The sequence below is a fragment of the Odontomachus brunneus genome, unplaced genomic scaffold, assembly GCF_010583005.1.
Source record: "Odontomachus brunneus isolate Ranch 3 - 2012 unplaced genomic scaffold, Obru_v1 Obru_scaffold_017, whole genome shotgun sequence".
Taxonomy (NCBI): domain Eukaryota; kingdom Metazoa; phylum Arthropoda; class Insecta; order Hymenoptera; family Formicidae; genus Odontomachus; species Odontomachus brunneus.
Genome location: NW_022639467.1, coordinates 2,841,165 through 2,858,523, shown reverse-complemented (window position 1 = coordinate 2,858,523; position 17,359 = coordinate 2,841,165). Strand labels below are relative to the sequence as shown.

The following is a 17,359-nucleotide window of genomic DNA, read 5'->3' as shown; positions in this document are numbered from 1 at the left end:
AGAGAGAGAGAGAGAGAGAGAGAGAGAGAGAGAGAGAGAGAGTTTACCGAGCGGACTGCGCGTTTGCGGAGTCGACGTTGAAATAAAGCGAGCGAGCGAGCGAGCGAGCGAGCGAGCGAAGCAAACGAGCACCCGCGCGGTCTATTTTTCCACAATGCATTTCCGTACAATGCGTCGTCTACTTTCCGCGATTTCCACGGTACGTCCCGGAAAACCTAGACAATAATGGCGGGACGATGTTCTCTATCGAGGGTATGTATTCTCTCGTTCGAAGCTTAAAACTCGCCGGGGCGCCCCCTTTCAATTTTCCGAACTAAGCAACTCGCCAACTTCGCACCGCGATTTCAATTACGTCGAGGGAGAAAAATGACAGGAGATCTGTCCTAAGATCGTCGAGGCTTCAGGGCGAGAACCTGAACGAGAATGTAAATGCCGCGGGTGACCGAGACTAGTTGGACATCGGTGTAAGTTGGCGGTTATTTCCAGTTTTTTTTTACAATTTGCAAAATTAAGCGAGCTAGATTTTTAAACGTGTCAGAGATGGCTTTGAAATTCCTGCTTGCTTGATTCTGAAATCTATTAGAGAACAGTAGAAATAATCAATTTTGTCAACTTACCCCAAATAATCCCGTAACTTATTCGTGCGAGAGAATTGCGGGACAATAATCGACGGCCTTTTTCTGTTGCAGCCCGAGAATCTACTCCTCGCGAGCAAAGCGAAAGGGGCGGCTGTGAAACTGGCGGACTTTGGGTTGGCGATCGAGGTGCAGGGTGAAGCACAGGCATGGTATGGTAAGTTCGCCCCGATTCTTCCGGTCAGTTAATCCGTCGGAGCTTCTCTCTCCCGCTGCAACGACACGCTTTTGTCGTCGATCCGGAGCGACCGAGCGTCGCCACGATATTTGACCCCTGATCGCTCACACCGTTTTCTCTTTTCTCGCGATTCCGACGGGAACCATTTCGAGGGCTCGCGCCGAATAATTTCGCGTCGACGGGTTGCTCGATCGTGTAAATCGGGCGTTGTCAAGCGTGCGTTGCTGTGCGCGATTGCCGGCGGTATCCCGGCACGATACGGCGAGTCGCAAACAAATGGCGGATCGCCGGAATTTCGACGTATAGAGTTCATCAAATTCTCCCTCGAGTATCCTTGTTGAATAAAAGATACAAAAGGGAAGCTAGAAGCAAAGAATGGCGCGTTTGTGTCGAGACTTTCAACAAGTCGAGTTCGAATTGACTGAAAGGCCCTTAATATCTGTGAGAATAACTGGATTCCGCGGACTGTCGTGGCTCAAATTGCGAACTTGACATCGCAGACTATAATTTTCAAGCGAAACATAGTCTTCGTTGTCTCGCTCTTGTTCGAGAATCGTCGCGACTTACGGTATCTATCTTTTCGTAACGTATTATTTTCTTACGGGTAGGGAACACGCGCGTTAGCGTAATACAGCAAGAATATATCAAGGCTGTCGCAAACTTATTGTATTCGTGGAAAAGGCACTGTTCTATTCTCTCGTCTATCCTTTTGTCTACATGGAGAGAATATTATAATTTTTTTTCCTTCGTGCAAATTCCTTTTAATTTTATTATGTTTCTAGTAGTTATACAAATACAACAAGTGTTTTAATATATTTCGGTTTCTAAAAGTATATAGCACATGTAAAATGAAAGAATTAGAATACAGAATGTCGATTTATTCCTCAATCACAAAATCCAGGCAAAGTATAAAGCTAGGAAAATACCAAATATGACGTATCAAGACTATCGCAAACTAATTGTGCTCGCGGACAAGTTCTATCTTTTCGTCTATTCCTTTTCTTAGAGAAGAAATACAAAGCTACTCCTTCATTTCAGACTCATTTCGTCTCGTTCTGTTAGGAAAAGTCTCATTCTGTCTCGTTTTTCTAGATCGTCTTTTTCTGAAAACTTGACTACATTTCGCTGTGGAGAAACAATTGCTCTTTAATTAACTGTTTGCTCTCTTGTATTCACGAGCTGTCTCGTCGTTTCTCACATAATTTACGATCCCAGCCATGAACCTCAATCTTTCAATGTATTTTGTGGTCTCTTTGATTTATGTATATTAACGGGCACACAGACGGCTGTGTATATATGTGTGTGTGTGTGTGTGTGTGTGTGTGTGTGTGTGTGTGTATGAACACGGCATATTTGAATGCAGGTGAACTCATTGAAACAACACCAACTCGTTTTGTTCCTCTTTATGTAAAAATGCACGGGACAAGTTTTCCACGGCTAACCTTTTCGCATTTTCTTCTCGTATCTATTCGATTTGAGGACTTTTATAAGTCCCAATTTTTAATTTTAACGACTCTGAGGTTTCGCCTTGAAGTTCGAAGGCGACGTTTTCTCACGGAGAAAAACCATTGAGATCATTATTTCATATTTATATTTTAAGGAAGGACGGGCCATTTATTATTATAACTATAGAACGAAAGAATCATAATTTAATGCAAAATGTTGATCTATTCCTCAGTTCTCTATAGTAATTTTTACTATAAAATTATATTAATTATAAAATATTTGCTGTGTTTCTGACAGAATGTACTGTTTCTTAGCAAGATAGATCTCACTGACAGCACGTTACTAGACTGGACTACTAGAAATATAAAGTAAAATGGAAAAGAATGAAAAGAAAGCTACAATGCTCTCTTTGTGTATTTAATTGTGTTTAAATTATTGACTTCTTACCTTTTTTATCGAATATTTCTTTACAATCGACAAAACAGTACGTCGTTAAAATTAAGATGGATTCTTCTGGGATAGCCTATATGTTTCGATACACATGTGCGAATATCCTGGCAACACTTATGTTCATCTTTCGCTTATTTTCACGATCGATTTTTTACTCTTTCTCTCTCTTTCTCTCTCTCTCCCTCTCCCACACACACACACACACACACACACACACACTCTGTCTTTCCAAGAGCTGAAAATGCGCGCGCAGCCAGGTCGTTGGGCCAAGGTAAAAAAAACTAATATCATTTGCTGCGCAGAGTTGCATAGCTTTTATGCGTCAATTAAAATGTGAAAAGGTAAAAGGTAAAGGGCAACCGATTGCCCCAAGTGCAATTGAGATACGTGATCATTCGGAGAATCAATATTTATTTCATCGACAATTTTTACAACGCACAGACTTTGCGACAAAACAGACATTTACATATGCATAGGGATATGCAAAATATAGGGATAGTCACGTAAAACATTAATCACATTATTGATCTTTCATGGGTGGAAACCTGATCACTTGTCCTGAATAAATATTCCGCAACGTTCCTCTTCGTGCTCGCAACCGCGGGAGCGTGAGAAAATTGTAACGGTTTGTCTTACGAACTATTCAACGGACTCGCGTTAAAAGATTTTAACGAACGAAATGGATATCGATGCCGGCCGAAAGATTGAATAACTCTCGTTGCTGGTGTAGTATTTCCGAGAACAATCGTATCCGAGTTAATTGCGCACATATTTTTGCTGCGCCAAAGCGACTGCGTGTCAATTTCAATTGGTTATGTAACGGCGACACGTGCTTATCGAAAAAAGTAATTACATCGGCGACAAAACACACTAAAATTGTCGGGACAAAAAGCGGGAAGAACAAAAGATGATGACAAAACTCGCGCCTAAATTGTCCAATTGCCTTCTTCTCGTTGTCATTGACCTCGAAACATTTCACAGCGCTCTGTCTCTTGTTCTCTCTTTCTCTCTCGTCGCCGTCGCCATCGCGCTTGTATATTTTTTAAGTGATTGTTCCGCAAAGAATTAAGACCGTGTGTCGCCAGTTGCGACGCTACATATTTATTGACTTTTATAACCGCGTGTATCTCTGACAAACGGTTGTAACCAACGTATATATTTCTTACATGAGGACGCTCCTGAAACAGAGCGTCTCACGCGCGATCGACGAAACGAGAATGGTAAGGGGAGAATAGCAGGCGTCGCTTCAGAAATTTTCTCGAAATATGATAATAATCTTATATCCATGTTACTATTACCATTTTACTAGAAAAATATGGTTGGGGCCAAAAATAACTATAATTTTAATTAAATCAACGATTTTTTTTCTCTCAGTATACGATACACTTTTTCGAATTCCAATTATTATCTTTGAGTATATGTTTTGACTAGAGCGAAATAAATGGGAAATGGGCGTGTTTTGATTAATCGCGAAATTGAAGTTCTCCAATAACAGATCCATCATTTATCCACCCTAGAACTCTACCCACGCGTTTGTATATACGACATATGTGCTCTTATTTGCATAGTAATGAAATTTGTACAGACATTCGGAAGAAAGACCTCAAATTTTCAATATTTTTGTTTTATGTGTTTTCGGACTGTTTTATACGGAGAGAATTTTACAGTAATTATCATGGAATTGTATAGCCGAGAGAAATAGATCGATATTGTGACTAACCTTTCATTTTTCATATACGCTATTTATATTTTAGGAACTGAAATGTGTACTATTAAAATATTTGCTATTTCCTTAGCAAGATGGATCTTACTGACAGTCTATATCTGAAGTATTAGAAATATAGTACATATAAAACGAATTCATATGGATAGAGATTATAATAGGATATATTCTCTCTCTCTCTCTCTCTCTCTCTCTCTCCGTGTATGTAGAGTTTTAATTTACTCGTAACATTTAAGTCAGATAATAAGCTTATTCTCGACTGCCGTATGATTTCTTTCTTTTTCTAAATATCGATTTACGATACATCTCATTCAGAGACGTGTGATCATTTGACAGAGTCAGGGTGGAATGTCCCGTGTAAAAGTATGCAGTCGAGATTATATTTGCCATCCGAGTGTTAGCTTCGACAACGAAGGATAACGCCCGGAACGTGATTTCGCGCACGTAACGCCTTGATCCCCATAATCCTTCGGTACGCAAGTCTCCGTCGCGTTCTTATCCTTCGAGTGGGAATGAACCCGAGTGATTGCTGAAAGGTTTTGCGGGAACGCCCGGCTACCTCAGCCCGGAAGTGTTGAAGAAAGAGCCGTATGGGAAACCGGTCGACATCTGGGCGTGCGGTGTCATCCTGTACATCCTTCTCGTCGGCTACCCACCATTCTGGGACGAGGATCAGCATCGACTTTACGCGCAGATCAAGGCCGGATCGTATGATGTATGTATCGTGTCAATTCACTTCGAAATTCCGGATACTCTGCAACGTCGTGTTTGACGAGAAATTCTCTTTCTCTCTCTCTCTCTCTTTCTCTTTTTTTCTGTCTTTTTTTACACGGTTCAGCATTCTCGATACATACGTGTACGTATTTCTATTTGCTGGCATAGAATATGTTTCTCACACTGTAGTAACGCCCCTTCTTTCTTCATTTCGTTCGATTTGCTTATACGGGAAAGAAAAATGTGATCATCGGAAGGAGAGTGTTCCATGCGTTCCGACTCTATTCTATTCTATGATTTGTATTGGTTAGAAGTACAAGCGAGTATAATGACTCATCAATGTTGTTGCGTTTGTTGTTCGCAGTATCCGAGTCCAGAATGGGACACCGTCACGCCGGAAGCCAAGAATCTCATCAATCAGATGCTGACGGTGAATCCGGGAAAGAGGATCACTGCCAGCGAGGCACTGAAGCATCCATGGATCTGCGTAAGTACTGTCTACTCTATTATCATCAGTGCTCGTACAGATTTACATACGTAATTCGGAAGTAACATAATCACACTTGGTTATACGATCAGTTCTCGAATTGAACCCGTGCCGCACGGTACGGCGTATAGAAACTTTACTCCAAGTATCGTGTTTCTGTAATATTTGGACAACGTTACGTAATATGCGACTTATCGTGTTTGCAATTTAATACGTTAAAATACGGTTATTCGAATGAAACGAAAATTGATAGATGGAATATAAATTGATAAAACGGCACGGTAGCGCCATTATAATAGCGCAGTTATGATATCGGACAAGAATCCGAAATATTTTCGAGTTGGGAGCTTTGCGGCGAAGCGTCGTGTAAACTAACACGTTACGAAAGTCGATAGAATCGTCTCGTATGCTCATGAGTAGAGATATAAAATTCTGTAAAATCAGGTTCAAAGTGACGATTACTTACGGTAAAATTACGGTAAGATGGTAATTTATCTTGGTAAAATTCATCGTTTTTGATAATTTTATGCGCAAATAGACTACCTAAGTTTTCCGCACTAATGCATAAAAAATAGGACAATATTCTTATATTATTCTCATCAAATGTATATCTGATGATCTCTGAAACGACTCTCAGATGAGAGGAAGCAAACTATTTGTAATCTTTCGAGAGTATTAAAGTTTTCATTTCTTAAAATAGTACAGAAATTGTTCCAATATAGTCTAGTCGGTGAAATAGCAAAGTGATAAATGAAAATACTGTAAGTCAGTAAGGTTAAGATGGTACGAAAAATATAGATTGAGCCTAATATATTTTGTCTTGAAAATGCTGTAAAAACTTTTTTTTAAGTTTCTCTAGTTATGTACTTCTCTAATTTCCTAATTACTGTATGCTATATATAATATATCGATATAGTATTACAAAATATTTTATGAAAAATATGAGTTAAATATATACATTTTACTCATCTTAAAGGATAAATTTTCGAGCCATATATAAAAATTTCTCTATTACCGCGCGTAATTTTCCTTTTTTAAATTGCCAATTTTATTAGCTTTCCAAAATTGCCGGGCAATTTACTTGAGTTACCATTAGAGATTGTGTCATTTTCATTATTACTCACGAGCTCACGAGTATACGAGCTAGGCTTGTATCGGGGGATACGTCGTACACTGGCCATTTTCTCTCGTCGCTGGCTTACGAAACGATAAAATTTCATTTTCGGCGAAGCGCGCGAGGGTTAAGATCTAATCTCGGGCGAGACTTAATCCAATCGTTCCCACAGGACGGCGGCTGATATCGCTCTTCGTTTACTTGGTGTTTCAGCAACGTGAGCGTGTCGCATCCGTGGTGCACAGACAAGAGACCGTGGACTGCTTGAAGAAATTCAACGCAAGGCGCAAATTAAAGGTGAGTGCGAGTATGGTTTCGTTTCGTAAACACGTTTATTGCGACGCGCGATTTATTGCTGTCTTCAATTTCGCCGACTCGTCACTACGACGATATTTCGTAATTCCGCGTTATGAATTTGCGGTTTGTTATTTAAATAATTCCGTCGCGTTGCGAAAGGTCGGCGCGTGCGATAAATAACGAATACACTTTTCCAATCACCCGCGGTACAATGCAAAAAGACAAGAAAAACAGAGAGGAGAGAGCAAATGGAAATGCAATATTATGCAAGATCTGATTTACACATGCGTAAAAGGACGCGTAATCTTTTATTCCAACTCGCTCCTGTTGTCTGCCGTGATAAAGTTTCTTGTCCCGATTCGTCCTAATTAGTCGGTTCCCCGAATTACACTCGGACGAAGCGCACCTGGAATAATCGTTTAGCGAGATAAATGGAGATTCATCACTAAAGACGGCTCATTTCGCGAAACGCATCATTGGTATATGGATGATTGTTACGAGAGATTTCAAGAAACCGAGATTTATTTGATTCGCGATTCTCAGTCGTCAGTTTTAGACCGGACACGCGGAGATGTAACGCGGTAATCGTGCAAATTCTAACTCACCAGCCGCAAAATCTCGTATATTAGTCTGACTATTTACAAATGTAAATTCCATTATGTCCGCTTATCACGTTGCGGTCGAGATTGCGTCTGCGTGCCGCGCGGCGCATGTTAGTAATGTCTGTAAAATTAGAACGACGTAGCGCGTGGTCGCCGGCATTACGCTGGCAAATCCCACTTATCGATTCTTGGGAGACGTTATCAAACGACAGAGAGAGAGAGAGAGAGAGAGAGAGAGAGAGAAGGAGATCGCTAAACATACAATATCTACATAATCCCCGAAGACCCTGTATTGCATTAACGAGGGATACATTTTCAAGAGGAAAGTTTGCGATTAAGTCTTATGAAGTCAATTTGACAGTTTTACTCGAGTTTTGCTCATTGAAATTGACGACAAAAAGTCCATCGATATTTTGATACCGAAATCACCGTCGTAGGTCTAACGTTTCCTCATTTCATTCAATATCCATGATTCAAAGTATATAGGAGAGAGAAGAAAGTGACTCTGAAAGATGCGTCCGAAATTCAGTTGAAGAAGGAGCTAGGATTTCGGCTGAAATCTTAGTTATTTTTATATTTACAACCAAATTTACCGTCTCTTTTATAGTCTTCTGCACAACACACTTAAAGTTTAAACTTTCTGTATTAAACTGAGGCAACAATTTGATTAAATTGATTGTAATTTTTGTATCAAATATTTTTGTATTTTTATAAACATAACAGTATCGATGAGTGGGCATATAAAAAATCAACTTTGCCTTGAGACAATTGATTCGCGTCAGAAGCAATTGAAAATATCGTGATTTCTGTAAGAAAAAAAATCGATCCGAGTCGATCAGCGACGACGGCGATTCGATTGGGAATCGATGACGCCTCCCTACCTATGGACACCGCTTCTACGGCCCTGTCGTTCGACAAGTCACACTGTCGATTAACGAACGATGGAACGAGCAGTACGAGTCCACTTGCCGTTGCAATCACCGCACTCTCGCGCGCTACGAGAGCGGAAAGTGTCGCTTTTTATCGGAGACACGTGCGTGACGTGCGTTCGCTCTTATCGAAATGCGTCGAATGCACGGGTCGAACAAAACGCGCAAACCCTCGCAAACGGGGAGTCTGATTCAATTAATTGTGAGAATGTGTGAGAGTGCGAAACCCTCGTAAACGTACAGAAGCGTGAAGATTTGTTTGTTTCTTCGATTTTTTTCTTTTTCATTAGCCTTTTGATTTCGTTTCAAGAGCGCGATATCTAGCTTTTTTAGTATTAACAATTGCGATTTTTTTACGATAACTAGTCGGGTATGCTGGTTTCACATTTTTTACATCACAATCTTTATTGTTCCTTTGAAATGTTTATTTATATTCTTACTGTGATCTTACATCGTTAAAGTTCCCTTGGCTATCTTCTTCGTTGACTTTCGATCTTTTTATTTTATACTTTTTTTAGAGAAATTAGATTTCGAGAAAAGTACTTACGCAACGTAGTTACGCAAACTTTTAATTACACGGTTGCGCAAAGGTGCACTCGGTTAATCCCATCATTCTTATCGAACGGATCACCAAAGTTTGATCATTTCGAGTCGGCAGGCGTTTTCGGACGTAACGAGACTAAATTATTGGGACCATGTCCTTGTGACTGAGGAGCCTAATTGAGAACGCTCGACTTTGTCCCACTTCTTGATTCTTACGGTCTCGCCTGAACGACGTAATCGCATCGACACTTGGTGGCAGTTGTTCAATAAACAAAGCGCAAGGAAACATTTCATTATTCGATATGATTGACGAGCAACCATTAAACGCCCGACAATGGCTCGCGATTCAACCGCGCGAGACTTTTGTGGTTTACACGTGCGAAATACTCGAATTACACACGCGACTTTAATGTAGTTACGTTACACGACATTTCATAAATTGAGAAAGAGAGTAATTTCTTCCTTGGAATACATCGTGTCTTGCGCTTCAGGTCTAGTTCACGACAGAATTATACCGAAATAGAATTCTACTTGTAATTTCACATGCTATATAGTACAAAAATATTAAAAAATTCTCAGGTGTACAATTGGTTGCAAAACGGTTTCGACACAATCAAGTTGGGAGCTTACTGGATTGTCAAAATTGAAAGTCATCACCGACGGACTTGTGCAATAATACCGATGTTACAATTAGTAACATTATTAACAACACTAATAATAAATAATAATATTACTAATAATTGATAATATTAATTATATAATTACTGAGCAAACTCGTCAGCAATGACTCTTAATTTTAATATAGTTTGGTGTGCTCCCAAATCCACTTGACACAAAACGATTTGCACACTCTTTATCAAATAAAGTCGCAACGCTTCAAGATATTACTAACCAGTGTTAACGTATGTACATACACGCGTAGTAAATCGGTTGTGACACGAGCCGAAATAACGGAGTGTGACAATAAATTTAAAAAGAAAAATTTATTTTAAAGTAAGAGAATATTATATTTCCCAAGTAGTTGATAAAATATAGGATAAGGCGATAGTGCACATGTTAGCGCGATGACTTTCAATTATAACAACTTGAAAAACTGCGACTTTATCCGATAAAAAGTGTGCAAAAGTTTTGCGACCGAGAATATATGGATACGCAAGTGTCCACAAACGCGATTCCTCCGATATTTTCTCGCGAGTTTTCCCCTAAGAATTCCGCCACGACTTATAGATCAAGACAGGCTTATGTTAAGGGAACATCGGTAATATCGCGGAAGTCGTGTCGCGATTCGCCTGTAACTTCACTTTATAAATTCGCGCGACTGACGTAGTCTCTGGGGTGAATGATTAGATAGAAAAATATCGTTGCTCATGAGAACGGCAAAGAAACGCATTTGCGCTGCGGAGACGCAGCTGTGTACACACGTAATTCCTTCAAAGTCGACACGCGCTCTATTCCGTACAAGAACGGGCAATTTCCGCACATTAAGATGCACGACACGGTTTTAAAGTCGGCGCGAATTAGCGACTCGGCAGAGACTCGCGTTCCCTCGACTCGTGAGTCGATTCGCGAGAGTGTTATCGAGCGTTACTAGCGTTCGGTGATAGCGCGCGCAGGTTCGATCAGGCCGGATTATCTCGTCGGTGCGACGAGACGTGGCTGTAATTGCGTATCGGCTTAATTAACGTCCATTCGACCGTCCCGCTCGTATTTTTGCGCAAGGCTGCCCCCGCGAGAATCAAATATCGAGGCCCGCTAATTATAACACTATTCGTCAATAATGAAACGAACGGTCGATCGCTCGTACAGAGAGTGTACGAAAGTGTCTGAGTGAGCCAAACGTAGATAGTGCGCGGAGAACGACGAGTAGAGAAGATGTGTGATAAGATAGAATTTGAAAATAATGCGTCCTCACCTCCCGTGCCAATCGTCATATGGGCCTTTACTCTCAACTCTTTCTTATCGGTCTCCAAATGTGGTTTTTAAGCCCTTGTGATTGACTTTCAGTCACTTTTAGAGGCGCTCTTATCAGTAAAAGAGAGTTCACAGAGCATGAGTCATTCGCATCGGTGAACGATAAAATTATTATACGATCACAATAACGTCAATTTACTAATAAATGTTGCAACAATTGCAAATGTTACGCCATTATAAGAGATAAGAAGCTTATGTATTATGTATGCGCATTAAAAGTTCATGTATCGTGTGCCGCGGCGATAGCCTTCGTAATTCATACTGTAACTCGGCTTTTCCAAATTGGACGCGCACGTAATGCTCTCTGCTATTTTACGAACAGCGAAACTGTCCCACTGTGAACTCATGGACTCTCAGACCTTGCAGTTCGAACCAGTTAAATCGAGTTCGCTGCGCATTGAAGATGTGATTGGTCGAGCGCGTTAAAAACGCCGGGCGACATAGGAGCTAGCCAAATGTCGATTAAGGTGGACTCATAAAAATGCAAATGTTCAGTGGGAAAGTTTAACGACGGCCCTTCGCTGGCAGATTGAAACATGCGGGCGCTGAAGAATAAATTCATGTTGTACAGACAACAGGAGACGACTGTACCCGAGGTAATGAAATTTTAATCACCGTCGTATCGCAAATGCGACATCGCTCGCCGGCTACGCGCCGGGGGGAAATAAATAGCTGCATTATCGATAATACACCGACACTTTTGTTACAATGCCGTCGTTGCGAGATTTACTTATATTGTATATCGGCAATGATTGTAATAATGTGAATTTTCTCGGGAAATTTCGTATAAAAAAAGCTTTATTCCAAATTTTCGATTTGCTCTCTGAATTTCTTGGAGTGAAATCTCACTCAAAACACAAGTCAAAAGCGGCAGTATGTTCACTCGAAGCGACAGTGAAAATACTGTCACTCTTGCATTGCGAGAGTGAATGTTTCACTCGAGCTTTGAGTGGATTCACATAGGGTGCGTTTGGCGATAACATAAAAAAACTCTCGTGTGTACATGTAGATTAGGTCAAATTGAACAAAAAAGTTCTTCATCATCTTGCAAAGAACCACGCCATCACACAGATTTTTAGTTAATAACTAAAGAACATTTCCGAGCGAATTAATAACTAAAAATCCACACATGATTATTAAAAGAAAATAGAGAGGACTGTTCAATTTGCCCTAATCTACGAGCACACACAACCGCAGGCGTCACCATCACAACTAATCTATCGCGCGTTATTATTCGTCAATTTTCTTAAATCTATAACTCGTATTTTTTATTTAGTTTGACCTAATCTGCACGAGAATTTTATATGTTTCATCAGATACTCTATATAAGCGAATACAGTCGATTAAAGTAAATCGATTCTTGTGACGATCAACTGCATCAGATTGAATTTCGAATAAAATATTCAAATTCAACGAGTGAAAAATGACTCGAATGACTTGACCCAGATAGCACAAAATCTTCAGAGAATGTTCTGGAACGTTCTTAGGATGTATGAATGTCCTTAGAACGTCTTTAGAACGTCCTTTGAAGATTTGTGCTGTATGGGGATGAGTCACTCTACTTTTCGAATTACTCCAGCCAAATTCAGAGGGTATTTTCATGCTTTTCCTCGAAAGAACGAAGAAACACTCGAAATTGTTAAAATTAATTCAGAGTATCTTCATGCGGGGGATATTTCGAAGTAAACAGATTTATCTCTCTTCGAGTTGACTCCCGATTTATCGTCAATTCCCGTCTACCGCTCTTGTCGAATAACATTTGTCCGTACATCGCGTAAATCGAGGGAGTATCTCTGCGCGTCGGGCGGTGTACATTAATATACGAGCAACCGCACACACACGCATCGTAGGTGCTAATTCGTCCGGCGTCTAGCGCGGTTAATTCCAACGCTCGTTAAAATTCACGAGAGAAAGATAGCAACCCAGTAACGTGGAAAGGTCAAATGGAAGATAGAATGATCGTGAAATGTTGGATGAAGACCGTAACCCGTTGCGTCTTTAAATAGCCATCGTGAGACGAGAGCGGAAAACTTTTTCCTAAATTGTGCGAGCATACGGTGGCTTATCGCGAAAGATTAAGTATCTCTCGTATCGTCGGTATGTTTCAAGTAATATTGAACATTTTATCTTTATCGCGAAACTACAATTGTATAAAGTGGAGAATTTAACAACAAAAATTTAAAGGCTATTTTGCAAAAGAGAAAAAGTTAAAAAAGATATGTAAAATATAACGAGAAAGAGAAAGAGAGAGAGGGGGGGGAGAGAGAAGAGAATTTTACTCGATCACGAATTTCGTGCTAATTTAATTATCAGAATTAACTGGTAAATTTATTCATGATATCGATCGGACAACTCTGCAGCGTCGATTTTCTGTCGCTGGTATGTAAATTACTCGCCGCGCGTTAATTCCCGGATTAACGTGCGTTTCGAGGTTGTTTATTTGGATACTTGTCGACGTTTCGCTCGTAAGAGTATCGACGAATCACCGTCAAGGTTTTATTGTCCAATCGATCGCGTGATTCGGATGTCATAAAACAGAGAAATGGGCAACGTCGTTAATCCGTCGCGACGCGACGCGGCCGGTCGAACGAGACGAGAAATATCGCTCGATTTCAGACAACACGGACGCGAAAAAGGTATTCGTTCGGACTCTCTCTCTCTCTCTCTCTCTTTCTCTCTTTTCCGATAATATTATCTGAATGACGGCCGCATTAACGCAAAGTTATCGCGATGCATCATGGAGCCGTTACGGAACAGTGAAATTTTCTAACTGCGTGACAATGTTCCCAACTTGCCGCGAATATCACCGAGCGTTGCGACATGCTCGATGAAGGACGAGAGAGTTTATGGATAAACTTCAAGCCGAAACTACGTACAACCCTCGCTCTTCAGGTTGACTGTCAGTCGCGTACTCCCTCGCACTTCTATTGTATTATTCCCCGTAATTAAAAGCTGCCTCTCTCTTTCTCTTTCTTTCTCTCTCATTGTGATGCAACGTTCTGGACTTTCCGAACGATTGGCGTAATCATACGCACTCTACCCTGATTTTCCGTGCCCACTCATGTGGAAAATGCCTACATACAGAAAAACACTATTTTCTGCTAAGAACAGCAATTATTTAGTCTGTTTCTCTTTTCTTAAGTAATGGTTATTTTCAACGAGGAATATTTTCTTGATAATAGTCTGAAAATATACTCAAATATAAAAAAACTCATCTATCCCGCACTCTAGAGAAGAATTAATCTTCTTTATTAGAAGTCAACTCTATGTGGTAAGAGAAAACCGATTTTTTTTCTTTTTTCATTTAACATTCTTGTTTGAAGTGCTAAATTTACTAGAATTCAGAGTATATTTTATGAATAAAGTAATAAAAATAATAAAAATAATAAAAATAACAAGTAATAAAATTTGATGCTTGTGATGAATTTACATGATAGATATGCGAACGTGTTTCTTATGAAATACTTGAGACAAGTAACGCTTACTTGAACGTAGTACGTATTTTCCTACGTGTAAAAAATGAACAATGCAACTAAGCAGTTAGCGAATCAATCTCGAGATCTGAATCGGCTCAAAATCTCTCGTAACAACGATCAAAGTTGTTAAATACGATGAAATGATGCTTTGTCGTTTTTCAGCTTTGAAAAGTCAGATTGAATTGGCTAAAGAGAAAAGGACTGAAACGATGTCGCTTCGCGCGAGAAAAGTCTACTGTCCTAAGAAATTTTTCGTATTTTATTATTTATATTACTATTATTTATGTTCGAATCGGTATCTCGGCTAGATGGGGACAACTTTATTACGCCGTTATTACCGTCGTAAAAATCGCGCTGTCTGATTTTTACGACAGAATGCTCCTCGGTTTCATTTGTCTGGCACGCATGCCCGACGGTAATCGTGTTTTCTTCTCACTTGCAGGGCGCTATACTGACGACCATGTTGGCGACACGGAACTTTTCCAGTAAGTATGATACACAGGGTGAGTACCTCCGGCCCTCTTCAGCGCTACATGGACCACGACAGACAGTACTTTTATACCTCCTGTTAAACTTTATGTCCCCGTGTTTCTGTCTACGAATTCGTCCACCCGAACTCTCTCCCACTCCCCCTTCCGTCGTCATTCGTCTTGCACTCTCGCCATAGAGGATCTGTTCATCTGCCTTTTCGCTCTTTTCAAGAGGTGCTTCATGATATGGTCGTGCGCGCGATATTGTCGTGCCGACATTACCCATTCGGCAGCACGAAATCGACGAACGCGCGATTCTCATTCCTCCGTGATTCTCCCGCCGGTCAAATTCGACAAGCAGCCGCGAATTTTTTTTCAGTTTCCGTCGACGTGACGACGAAATCGGCGTCTATTTTACTCTGGAAGTTAGGGGACCGAGAGAAGAGTAGACCTTTCTTCAATAAATTCCGTTTAATGGATCATTTCGAAGTGTAAATTCGACAATAAAATTGAATCGCGTCGGAACTGCGTTTAGAGAGCATGAGAGCTTTCACGGGAAACGACCGCAGAATGGAGCACCTGCGGACATTCTTGCTCGTGCACAGAAACAAATTAGAGTCCCTTTCGTTGACACTCTCTCGTGGTCGAAGGAGCGAGGTTGAGCAAACACCGCGAGGGATCGAAGGGTACTCGATTTTCCGGAAATCATCGTCGGCGTGGCTTTCGCACTTAATTAGACGCTTATCAGGCAAACAATCGCGTTTCATCCTCGCTCGCTCGGCACATTGGTTATCACGACGATGTTCATCCACACCTCGTGTACCTCATATAGTCAATGCACATGGCTCGCACCTCATATCCTGCAAGGACCGTGGCACGTTACCCAGAAAGCAAGACCGTTTGCTCTGAATTAACGCGCGTCGCGACAGCCGTACGGTGGCGAAAGAGTGGCGAAAGAGTTCAGGGAAACGCATGCACGTTTGTCGCGAGACAAGAATTCTGGGTAACGGAAATTGTCGTCGCAGTGGACTCAAGCAGTTTTCCTTTTCATCGACGTCTCATCGTTATCACGTTATCATCTCGTTCGTTACAATTTATGCAAATCATTGAGTCACGCCTCGTCACTTTCGGGTTAGGCTCTCGATCGTCCAGTATCGCTATAGACGTCGCTCATTATTAATTACAGCACCTGGGGATCCCTGAAAGCTCAGTAAAACCGAGATCACTGTTCAATCGACGCACTCGCCTGTTTGCCAAACAGATTTTATCGTCCTCACGAGACTTGTTATTTTCTCTCTTTCTCTCTCTCTCTCTCTCTCTCTCTCTCTTTCTCTCTCTCTTTCTCTCTTTCGATCGTTTTGCCAAGCGTACTTTTCCGACTGAGAGCCTCTTGCGGAAAATGTTGTCTCAGAAAGATGAAATGTTCAAGTGCCGATCGTTATCTCAATTATTACGAGATCATTTATGGTAAAGTCTCTGCGACACTGTCTGTTAACACGTTCACTGCTGCGCTGATTTTCGCTGATTATTCAATGCTCAATTCGAGCTTGAATTATCAAAGATAAAGATTATATTGCAAATAAATTGCATCTCGAGATGTATATTTGGTTAGCTCGTTTCATTGACTCTCTATCGACCGTATACTCAATTTGGTACACGCAGTTGGTTACGTTTTACGTGTAAATTAATGAGACGCGGAATATTGTAGCGTCAGTTACCGGTGACCGGCACACTACAATGCAGCAGCAGTCGACGTGTTAAACTTGTGAATGAGAAAGAGCAATGCCTGAGTCGAAATTTTATTTTCACACTAATCGTGCAAGCTTTGTCAAATTTGTTGAAGGATTATTTTTTAATACTGCAAATGGTTATAGTCTTGTTGAGACTTGAACAAGTATTTATTTAAGAGTTGTTAAATATTGAATTATTTCAATAGTCTATCTGTATTTTTAGTCTTTTTCAATCTTCAGTTGCAATAAGCGATGTATTGTGTAACTTACTTAGATAAAACGTATGTATAACGCGACAAGCAAATATCAAAATAATCAGATTAAGAGGAGCATAGGTGAATAAAACAACAAATTTTCTTCTCTTATAATCTACTATTATTTTCTACTAGGACTTGAAGATTTTCAAAAGAGATGAAAAAGAAATTAACCTCGTCGCCGCTGCATCCTGTGTTCCATTCTGGGGTAGCGGCTTCTGGTCATTTTCGTGACCAGGCGCTCAATGGTGTCACACACAAAATAACGTGTCGATCGGAAACGCGGAGTTAATTAACGATTGTACGTTAATCAACGACAATTAATGCACCTGACAAATGC

At 40.6% G+C, this 17,359-nt stretch overlaps 1 protein-coding gene across 18 annotated transcripts in view; it reads left to right on the top strand.

The window, feature by feature from the left end:
* LOC116841638 (calcium/calmodulin-dependent protein kinase type II alpha chain) overlaps nt 1-17,359 on the top strand; it is a 143,819-nt gene that overhangs the window by 70,778 nt on the left and 55,682 nt on the right. For 11 of the 18 annotated variants that reach the window (XM_032809819.1, XM_032809816.1, XM_032809824.1 and 8 more), the window contains exons 6-10: nt 690-792; nt 4,969-5,147; nt 5,511-5,633; nt 6,961-7,044; nt 15,008-15,068. In XM_032809819.1, the coding sequence (XP_032665710.1) occupies nt 690-792; nt 4,969-5,147; nt 5,511-5,633; nt 6,961-7,044; nt 15,008-15,068 (550 nt within the window). The remainder of the gene's footprint in view (nt 1-689; nt 793-4,968; nt 5,148-5,510; nt 5,634-6,960; nt 7,045-15,007; nt 15,069-17,359) is intronic. The other 7 variants (XM_032809827.1, XM_032809822.1, XM_032809825.1 and 4 more) reach the window with 1 other exon arrangement.